The 10,826-nt window shown below is 51.0% G+C and overlaps 2 protein-coding genes across 2 annotated transcripts; both read right to left on the reverse strand.

Moving 5' to 3' along the window:
* Positions 1-6: 6 nt before the first annotated feature.
* Positions 7-2,474, reverse strand: LOC120299904 (GTPase IMAP family member 9-like). The gene is made up of 3 exons (XM_039325203.1): positions 2,041-2,474; positions 837-891; positions 7-708 (listed from the first exon to the last, which is right to left on the reverse strand). The coding sequence occupies exons 1-3, from the start codon at positions 2,443-2,445 to the stop codon at positions 23-25; spliced, it is 1,146 nt and encodes a 381-aa protein (XP_039181137.1). The 5' UTR covers positions 2,446-2,474; the 3' UTR covers positions 7-22.
* Positions 2,475-3,730: 1,256 nt separating this feature from the next.
* Positions 3,731-9,907, reverse strand: LOC120299903 (stonustoxin subunit alpha-like). The gene is made up of 3 exons (XM_039325202.1): positions 9,889-9,907; positions 5,854-5,972; positions 3,731-5,215 (listed from the first exon to the last, which is right to left on the reverse strand). The coding sequence occupies exons 2-3, from the start codon at positions 5,942-5,944 to the stop codon at positions 3,765-3,767; spliced, it is 1,542 nt and encodes a 513-aa protein (XP_039181136.1). The 5' UTR covers positions 5,945-5,972; positions 9,889-9,907; the 3' UTR covers positions 3,731-3,764.
* Positions 9,908-10,826: the final 919 nt, after the last annotated feature.

Here is a 10,826-nt window from a genome sequence, read left to right on the forward strand (position 1 = left end):
CGGAAGGGCTGTGGTAGAGTTGCTACCTTGGGAGTCGAGGCTCAGTTAAAGAGACTTTCTGGCCTCTGTTGGAAAGGGGGAAAAACCAGTTGTGTCTTTCGTTGAAGCTCATCATCTCTTCCGTGTAATAAGGAGCATCTTTGTTCGTTTCTACCAGACGATCAATCATGGTCATCAGTTCGGCCACCTGAGCCTCTCGTTCCGCCCCTTCGGCCTTGTTGTTGACAGCCAGGAACCGGTTCCCACATTCAGCAGCATATTGCTGCAGTTTTTTATCACATACAGCTATGAAATTTTCGATAGAGGTACCTTCCAGATCCTCTTTGCGTGTGAACAAAAGGATGATGTAATTTTTGGCTTTAAGGCCAAAAATCTCTTTGATCAGCTGAGGCACCTGCTCCTCCTCCTGAGTGAAACGACTAGGACGCATCACATGCAGAATGACGTGGGGACCCGGGGAGCAAAACTTCACGCACTTCCTCACTTCTGCAACAACGTAGTTGGGTGGAAGACTGGGATCGAAAAAGCCAGGCGTATCAACAACCACAACCTTCCTGCTGTTTAGCTGTGTGTCCTCCTTTTGACATGCTGTTGTTACTGATCTAGGTGACATGGAACTTTTAAAGACGTTGCTTCCCAGAATTGTGTTTCCCGTTGCACTTTTCCCATTTGCGCTTTTGCCCACAAGGACGATCCTCTGTTCAGACCCTACAACCCAAAGGGGAGAAGAGAGAAGAAGGGGACTGGTCAGCAGTGTACGACCGTCATAGCTTGTTCCCCCCCCACCCAGAACAGTAGCTTCCACCCCACCTGAACCCCAGGACCCAAGACTTTACCTTGGATGCTTACAGTCATACGCACACCAGCCGCACAGCAGATAACCTGAGATTTCTGCGTGAAAAGCAAAACAGAATCAGCCAAAGGAGAGGCTGCATTGCTCAGGTTGCTAAGAACTCACCTCACCCAGAAGTCAAGCAAGAAATGGAGGGGGATTAAAAAAGGACCTGACTTGGATCAGATCTCCCCCCCCTCCAGCAGGTTCCCCGAGTGGTCTTCCCACTCAGCCCTGTCTGTGACATCCCACAGGATGGACCTCACGCTTGTAGTCGCTCCCTCCATTCTGCAAAACGGCCCTCGGCCACCGGCACTGTCTCCATCAGGTCAGAGACTAGTCTCTCCTACTCGGCTCCCGTGGCCTCGTGCGTCATGGCTGATCCGCTTTGCAAACCTTACCACCAGACAACAAAAACTAGGGAGGGCAGAAGGGGATGATTGGAATTGATGGGTGGCTGGGAGGGGAATGAGGAATGTAGGTGCACGGGTTGTGGCCTGAGAAAGTTTCCAGCACCTCAAGGTGTTTCCCAAAACAATGATTGAACTGGATTGGTGGACAACGGACAATGGGTGGCCCGGGGAGGAAAGGGGGGATTATTGCTGTGCTGTTTTTAATGGCAAAACCTGAAAACTAGCTTTGCTTCTACTGTGCCTATATCAGTGGTTCTCAACCTTTTTAATGCCGCGACCCCCAACCGGCTGTAGGTCGAGGACTACTCAACCGGTCGTAAGTTGAGGATTACTCAACTGGTGCAGCACCGTTTGCAGAATGGGAATTTTGGCGGGCTCAGCAGGGCAGAGACAGCCTGGACAATTCCTATTGGCTTTTGAAAGCCAATAGAATTATACTCTATTCAAGAGAGTCTATTCTATTGGCTTTCAAAAGCCAATAGAATAAAAGGGAGTAGCACAGCTAAGGAAAAGGGGGAAAAAATGGCGGACTGTGTTTTTTGGCGACCCCCGTGAAATGGTCGTTCGACCCCAAATGGGGTCCCGACCCACAGGTTGAGAACCACTGGCCTATATGGATCTATCAGGAAACTTAAACTCTTGGTAAAAGAATTTCCCTGGAGTTTCTTTGCTGCAAATGCCAAAAATCTTCAAAAATCTCCAGTGATGGAGCACCCAAAACTGGTATCACCCTATTCTACTGCCTCCTTGTGCTCCTCCTCCCCCGCTCTTCCTCCAAAGAAGGTGTCAAGTTACCTCTGCAGGCCTCCCCCTAGGATAGATGCAAGTGATCTCCTTGCTCCATTGACCGAGCCCAAATTCAGTCACAGCTGCACATCGGAATTGGTACTGAAGATTTAGGTGCACATCTTGCAAAGTGAATTGATCTTTAGGGCCTTCAGTATGGAGACTCTTCCAATTCTGCCCTGCAATCCGATATTCCACCTGGTACCTAGAGACTGAATGCTTCCCAATGGCGACTGGATCAATACCGATCTGGAAACTATTTGGGTGCACTTGCTCAATCTTGGGAGGGGGAGGTCTTCTAAGAGCAGCTTCCAGCTCCTGACGTTTCTTGAGGACTTCCATAGTCAAGGTTAACCTTTTGGCTTCCAGCAACATTAGCGAGTCAAAGAAATTCTTCATGCTCTCGGCGCTCATTTTCCACTATATTTCAGCAACAGCACGATGGCTTCCTCCACTTTTTCCATGACTAAAAAGGGTTGAATGGTTGAATCTGAAGTGCAGAGGGGTTCCCGACTTGTCCTGATCACAAGGCAGGTCAGCCTCCTTGAGGGCCTCCAGGACAGGTGGGGTTCCCCCATCAGCAAAGGTGATCAGGAGCTGGACGTTATCCTTCACGTCTTTTCCCAACAGGGAGAGCATGGAATCAAAGACGCATTTCTGGGCATGAACTGAATGGGCAAGGAAGGCCTGGGCCACCAAGCAAGTGGCATTAACGTGGTCAATGCCCCCTGGGGCGGAGAAAAATTCTCGGAGCTGCTCCTCAACCAGTTTGTCTTGCTCTGCGTCTCTTTTGCCTCCAAATCCTGGAGTGTCAATGATTGTGAGAGAATAGGGAATCCGGAAACCCTCCTGATGGTGCACCACATAGACAGTGACTTCAGACGTCCTGCTTCCAGCTTCGCTTCTCGGGGTGGTTTCGTGAATCAGTTTGAATCTGAAATTATCTCCCCACTGGACGCCCAGGATATAATTGATCATCCCGTTGATCAGTGTGGTTTTCCCAGACCATGTTGCTCCCATCATCAGGATCACTTTGTTGGGCACTTTTGGGTTCTCCTTTCCAAGCTGGTATATGAGACAGGAGGTGGAGGCATCTGAGGGGACTTTCTCCAGAGGAAGAGCGAACACTAACGGATGTGTGTCCTCCATCGGGGAGCTTCCCTGAAAGAACTGGTGGGCGACGTTGCGTGCATCTTCTTCCTCCAGTGATGTGGAGACTTCCACCTCCTCACTGGGGACACCCAGAGCTCCATTGTCACACACGGCTGACACCCGTATTCTATATGCCGTCTGGGGCTTCAGACCTTCGATGGGGTAAAACTCTATTTTTCTCCCAGTCCTTTTTCCAGTCCACTGGTCCTTCCCAACTCCAGCCTCTACCATTCTGTACTCCACTTTGTACTCCTTGACCACAACTCCTGAGGCAATGATGCTGGGATTCATCCAGGCCACAGAGATGACAGAAGATGCTGCAGTGACCGTTCTTAATTTCTCAGGAGGGCTGGTGGGAAAGGTCTTTATGGGTGGGCTCAGGTCACTGGATTTACTAAATCCAAGCTTGCAACAAGCAGCATACTGGAACTGGTACTCTGTGTTTGATGGCAGATTTTTCAAAAGGAACATCTCCTGGGCGTCCTCTGTCCTCACGGTCTTCCACTTTTCTTCCCCTGCAATCTTGTACTCTGCCAGATAGCTGGAGATGGCAGCCTTTCCATATTCAGCTGGCTGAAACTTCAGCTGAATGCTGTTATGTCTCCGTTCAGTAATCTGCAAAGGGAGAGGTTTTGAGGGCAACTCAAATTCTTGCTGACCAGGCTTCTGTCTTCATAAAGGTAAATGGAGGCTCCTGGGGTCTCCACATCTGGGAGTGAGGCCACGACAAAGCGGACCTTCTCAGTCGATTGGTTGACAGTGAAAAAGTCTTTCATGGATTTGGCCGTTTGGCGAGCATTGTGGGTCCTCTCCTGGTCCTCAAACCAGGCCTTGCCTTTCTTCACCCCAGGAGTGGATCTGGTGGACGTAGCTGATTCTTGCAAGAATTGCTCCTGAAGCTTGTCCCGTAAGCTCAACAGAAACGGCTCCTCTTCGTGTAAAGAAGTGAATATAAAGGAGACCACGTATCCATTCTGAGGGTCGAGAACTATTTCTTCCAACTTGTTCTGAGATGAGATAATTTGTATCTTATTTAAAATAGTCAGAAAAGATTTGACAAAGTTAATTTCTCTTTTCTTGGTGTCTAGAAATTCACGGAGTCTTTGGCTATTGAAGGGTGACCGGTTGATGGACGTCAAGATGTCCACCAGGGTCCCTTCCTCCTGCCCTCCTCCCCGGATGGAAGGTAACACTCTGGCCAGCTGTTTCTGGAAAGTTTGCCTATATTGCTTGCACAGATCCTTGAACTGCTGGATCTTCTCTTTGATCTCAGGGAAGGTCTCGGCAATGGGATCGTTGGCTAGATCATTGCTTTGCATCTGGATTTCGTTGAGTTCCTCCAAGATCTTCTCAGCATCAAAGACCAATTCTAGGCTGATCTCACGGACCATCTTAGCTGCTCTGGTGTTGAGCTTGGTCAGCGGGTAGAGCCAGACCCGCACAGGAACAGCCTTCTCCCCATCTTTCCCTAACATTTTTGGTAGAGTTTCGTAAACTTTCATGGCATCTTGGAAAGTGACTGGATTTTTCTCCAGAGAAAAATCTCCATGGAACGTGCAACTGAACTTCAGAGCATTCTCTTTCTCCTCCTTGTTTAGTTTGGCCTCTGCTTCTCCCATGATTGATATCTCCTTCTTGATTGCAAGATGGATGTTTCCTTCTATATTTTTTATCATCTCTGTTGAAGAAACCTCTCGGTCAAAGACAAAGAAAGCCTGGGCTCCAAAAAGAATTGCAGTGACCACATGGGTGGCCGTGCCATGCTCAAAGACTTCTGGATGGGAAACTTTCTGGGTTCCTAGATGGTTCATTGTCAGCTGCTCATACCTGGTGGTGGTTTTGTACCTAACGGTGACTCTGGCCTGTTGCTTGGACTTCTTGGTATCATGAAGATACTTGGCTGATCCTGAAATGTCCAGGGCGGAGGCCTTGTCATCAATGCTGTCGGACGCAATGATTATCGATTCCGTCTTGGGCTGAGGCTTGATGGTCAGGTCCTTCTGCAGAGAGCTGTAGTCCCAAAGGGTGACGCCTGCACGGAACAAGAGACAACAGGAAGATAAACGTGAAATGAGACCTTAGAAACGCCTAGAGAAGCCCCAGAATGCTGAGACAATAGAGATATCATTTTTCCTGGATGGTGACCTCATTTGTTCTGCCTGGTCATCACCCAGCAGTTTTGCAAACTACCAGAAACTCAAAAAGCTTTTGACTGAGTAGAGAGGAATGGGAACTTCTATGTACCTGTTGATTTCAAGAAAGATTTCCAACTCCCTGGAGAAATCATGTTTTTCATCAGGGGTTCAGAGGGGCCTTCTGTGTTCAGACCTCCCTCCCCCCCAGAAAAGCACCAGCACCACAACTTTAGAATTAATATCCCTCACTTCACTATCCCGGGTAGGACCTCAACTCCTTTTGTAATCATTTTCCAAAGCATTTCAGAGACTTTATTATGAGCCGAGGAAAGTTGCTGTGTGCCTGTCCAAAGGGTTGGATACGCATTCCAGGCAGGTCCTACCCAGATAGCCGTTATCAGCAGGCTGTAGATCCAGGAGCCGAGGCCTGAAGTGACCCTGTGCTGTGCTGGAGAATCGATGGTGGTGCCCTTCTCCCCCCCTCTAGAGATCCTGCAGGGGCTGCCTACCCTTCGGCCTCTCCTCCAGCTCCTACCTGGGATGAGCACATCCGTGCGGCAGTCGTACAGCATCCCCAGCTGGAAGGGGCGGCCCAGGGCTGGGGTCTCCACAATGTTTTCAGCCATGGCCAGGCTCAGCTCCTGCGTGTTGCTCCTGCAAGAGAGAAGAACCACTTGGAGGAGGCAGAGACTGACCAAGAGGGGGGAGAGACAGTGCATGTCCCTCCCTGAACCAGGAGTGTCCCCCAACAACTCTTAGGAAGCTGTTCCAAAAAAGTGCCATTGGGTGCACTCCAGGCCACACCGATAATGAGTTTGGGGAAGGGTGTGTGTCTCTCACAGACCCCCAGATGCTTCGGGTAGCAGAAGGGCCACTGGAGAAGTCCGCACAGCCTACATCCCACACACTAACCAACAAGTGCCACTTACCTGCTCCCCAAATCCACCCATGTAAAGAGTTTTGGGAAGGGGATACCTTCACTGTTAGGACCCAGGTGGGCAACACCAGGCAGCCCTCCAGAGAGTTCTTTATTTCTCTTGGGAAGGTTAAACAAATGGCCCTCCACTGACTAGTCAGTCCCCCAACCAACAGCCAATAGATCAGCGGTTCTCAACCCGAGGAGTCGCGACCCCTTTGGGGGTCAAATGACTCTTTCACAGGGGTCGCATAAAACCATCAGAAAACACATATTTCCGATGGTCTTAGAAAGCGAGACACTGCTCCTCTATCCGTCTCCGCACAGCTTCGAGCTGGGGGCCGTTGCAGCACCGGATTCGTTTACGTTGAGCATCTCCTAAGGGAGGCTGCGTTGCTTCGCAGCCCTGTCGGCGGAGGAGGCTGAACTAGGCTCTGCCGGTGCTGTTGCCCTCTTGGCTTCTCTCTCTGTCTCCCTGCCTGGGCGCTTCTCCAACCAGGCTGGGTGGAGCCGGCGGAGCGGCTTTCCTGCCCCCCCTCCCCGGTCAGCTGGAGCTGGGCAGGTCGGCGACCTTCGGAAGTGCGGCGAGGACAGACGAGGAGCGCTGAGCCCCGAGCGCGGTGGGTGATCAGGCAGCATCATTGCGTGCTTGGAGAGCCCTTAGGCTTGGGGTTTACCACAACATGAGGAACTGTATTAAAGGGTCGCGGCATTAGGAAGGTTGAGAACCACTGCTATAGATTATCCAGCAAGGCCCGAAGGCAGAGTTCCAGGCATACGGCAAGGGCAGTCCTCAGAGCACGGCAAAGGTGCAAGACAAGGAGCAACTTCCAAAAGGCACAGTGAAACAAAAGGCAAATGCAATTCACACCACAAGGGCCCAATTCAACCCAAAAGGCAAAGAGCCCTTCTCAAAGCAAGATGGGGCCCAAGGTAAGGCAGGTCTGAAGGGAGAATCATCAGGGCCAGGGCAAGCCAAGAACAGCCCTCACCAGTCGTTGACGCACAGAGTGAAAGCAGTTCTTAAAGTAAGGCGTAACTGTGATCTGAAGACAAACACTTGTTCCTGGCAAAAATCCCTCCTCACTGCGCCTCCTTAAACGTTACTCTCCAGGTGAACCTTGTGAGGAGCTGGGAACCGTACTCCCGAATAGCTGGGGTGCCGTGGGTTGACTCTGCCTTTCTCGATCAGCCTGTGCCCTCTCTTCCTCCGTGCCTACTCTTCCGAGGGTTGAGGGACCTGCGCCTGCCTCGTCCTCAGGTCGTTTCTCCTGAGCCATAGAGATTGCACCATCCCCGTGCACTGACCCTGGCTCCATATCCTCCTCCTCCTCAGACCTGGGCTCTGACGGGGCCATGATATTCACCCTGTGTCTCTCACAGACCCTCAAAGTCTGAAGACCACCTACGTGGCTGTCACAAGGGCTATGGGACCAGCAGGCAGATCCGCTACTCCCCCAGGGTTCAGGCAGTGGGCAAAGATCATGCTCCACCCTCTGAAGGTGGTTGGTGCCTTCATGGGCAGAGGTGCCCATCCTGCATCGGGGGAGTAAGGATCCCTCTGTCCGGAGCAGTGGGGCAGGGACAGTTTTGAGGTGGGACGACCTTTCTTCCTAACAATAAGAGGACCAGACAGGAACACCAATTGGTTCTTTCCAGGGGAAATGAACTCAGAACGGACACACCTCAAACAGGAAGCGATGGCCAAGGCACGGATCGGCCCCATCAAATGGCCGGGTTAGTTTTTTCCGTGTTGCAAAGTGGAGACGTCATGCCACGAGAGAGTTCAGCCCACTTAGTCAGCACAAAAGAGGGAGCAGAGATAATCCCCGATTTATAACAGTGCAGTATGAAGTTAGAACAGTACCGGGAAAAGGGATTTAGGAACATTTTACACACTGAATGACCGTTGCAGTGTCCCCAGGGTCACGTGATCAAAATTCAGCCACTTGGCAACAGACTCCTATTTCTGACCGTCGCTGGATCCCAAGGTCACCCGATCCCTTTTCGCGACTTTCCGACAAGCAAAATCAACTGGGGAAGCCGGATCCACTTAACGGCTGAGGGACTAACTTATCGACGGCAATGATTCACTTAAAAACCAAGGTGAGAAAGATCATCAAATGGGGCAAAGCTCACTTAACGTATGCCTCACTTCACAAGAGAAATTTGGGGCTCAGCTGTGGCATAACTAGAGGACTACCTGTATATGACCCATCAAAACTAATCAAGGAGTGAGAACAATTAAGCAGTGAACCACCTGCCTCCAGAAGCGGTGAATGCTCCAACACTGGAAGCTTTTAAGAAGAGACTGGACAGCCATTTGTCCGAAATGGTGTAGGGTTTCCTGCCTGAGCAGGGGGTTGGACTAGAAGACCTCCAAGGTCCCTTCCAACTCTGTTATTCTGTTCTGTTCTGTTCTTAATTGAGGGCACAAATCTTTCTAGCTCAGGCACGTCAAACCCGTGCCTGTTCTAGCTAACTGAGTTGCAAAGAAGGAAAGAGAAATTTGCGTAACCGAATGAATCTGTTTACAGCAGGAAGAGGAGCAGAGTCTGCTTTCCTCTGCTGGGCTTGTGGCAGGATCAAAATCCTGGGGCTGGGCAGTGTCGCGATGTTTCTGGCCACAGGAGCGTCGCAACCCCCCCACCCCACTGTGGGCAGGGAGGTCTTGACCACACAGGCCTCCGACACCATCACCACCACCACCCCAATTCCAGAGAAGCCTGGTCTTCTCCCCCCTTTCCCGCTCCTACTGGCCCTCTCTCTGCCCCATAGTATCTTGAGTCCCCTTACCTTCCCCTTCCTTTGCAGCTGCTGCCTAAGCTGTGACAAGCCCCGATGCCAGAGTCGGGCTAGGAAGCTGCCCAAGGAGTCTTCCTGCAGTCTGGGTGTGACCTCTCTGATTTTCACTTTCACTTTCACTGACAGGAAAGGGCCGGGCTTCGAAGCAACTCAGACTTGTCAATTTAATGATCAAAGGCCTGGAGACTTACGAAAAGAACGGCTGCAGGACTTGGGTTTGGCTAGCGTAAAGAACATAAAGAAAGGGGCGACATGATAGCAGAATTCTAGTATTTGAGGGGCTGCCCCAAAGAAGAGGGGGGGGTCCACCCATCCTCCAAAGCAGCAGAAGGCAGGACAAGAAGCAACAGATGGAAACTAATCGAGGAGAGAAGCCACCTAGAACCGAGAAGAAATTTCCTAATATCTGAGTCCCCTTACCTTCCCCTTCGTTTGCAGCTGCTGCCTAAGCTGTGACAAGCCCCGTTGCCAGATTCGGGCTAGGAAGCTGCCCAAGGAGTCTTCCTGCAGTCTGGGTGTGACCTCTCTGATTTTCACTTTCACTTTCACTGACAGGAAAGGGCCGGGCTTCGAAGCAACTCAGACTTGTCAATTTAATGATCAAAGGCCTGGAGACTTACGAAAAGAACGGCTGCAGGACTTGGGTTTGGCTAGCGTAAAGAAAATAAAGAAAGGGGCGACATGATAGCAGAATTCTAGTATTTGAGGGGCTGCCCCAAAGAAGAGGGGGGGGTCCACCCATCCTCCAAAGCAGCAGAAGGCAGGACAAGAAGCAACAGATGGAAACTAATCGAGGAGAGAAGCCACCTAGAACCGAGACGAAATTTCTAATATCTTGAGTCCCCTTACCTTCCCCTTCGTTTGCAGCTGCTGCCTAAGCTGTGACAAGCCCCGTTGCCAGATTCGGGCTAGGAAGCTGCCCAAGGAGTCTTCTTGCAGCCTGGCTAGGGTGAGGGTGTGACCTCTCTGATTCCCACTTTCACTTTTGCTGACAGGAAAGGGCGGGGCCTCGAAGCAACTCAGACTTGCCAATTCAGAGAGGCCAATGTAATGATCAAAGGCCTGGAGACTTAAGACATAGGAGAAGAATGGCAGGACAAGAAGCGACAGATGGAAACTGATCGAGGAGAAAAGCAACCTAGAACTGAGAAGAAATTTCCTAATAGTGAAGGCAATTAACCAGCGGAACAACCTGCCTCCAGAAATCGTGGGTGCTCCATCACTGGAGGTTTTTGAGAAGAGAGGAGGCAGTCACTTGTCTGAGATGGTAGAGGTTCTGCTTCAGCAGGGGGCTGGACTAGAAGACCTGCAAGGTCCTTTCCAACTACCTCCTTCTGTGATTCTGCAAGGGTCTCCTTTTTGATCACGGGATTGGACTAGAAGACTTCTAGGGTCCCTTCCAGCTCTGTCATTTTATGATTCTGCAAAGCGCTTGAGCTGGGGTTGGACTAGAAGACCTCCGAGGTCCCTTCCAGCCTGCGATTCTATGTTCTAGGCAGGAGAGATCCATATTTCCTGGCCAAAGAGGCAAGATTTGTTCTGGGGCTCGACTGGAGAGTGACCTGGTCCCCACGTTGGCAGAGGTTAGTCCATGCTTGTCGGTCAAGCTGTGGATCATGGGTCTGTTTTCCTTCGGCAGCAAGTAGCCCATTCTCAGCCCTCTCGGAAAACTACAGGCTGTTTCCTCTGCGCAGCCCCACCACAAGGCTCTGCTCTTAGCTCTAAATCAACCGGGGGGGGGAGATCTGCCAACCCCCAACTTCGCAAAGCCCCGTGAAGGGTCAGAC

The sequence above is a fragment of the Crotalus tigris genome, unplaced genomic scaffold (genome assembly GCF_016545835.1).
Source record: "Crotalus tigris isolate CLP2741 ecotype Arizona unplaced genomic scaffold, ASM1654583v1 scf7180000024320.386069, whole genome shotgun sequence".
Lineage (NCBI taxonomy): Eukaryota > Metazoa > Chordata > Lepidosauria > Squamata > Viperidae > Crotalus > Crotalus tigris.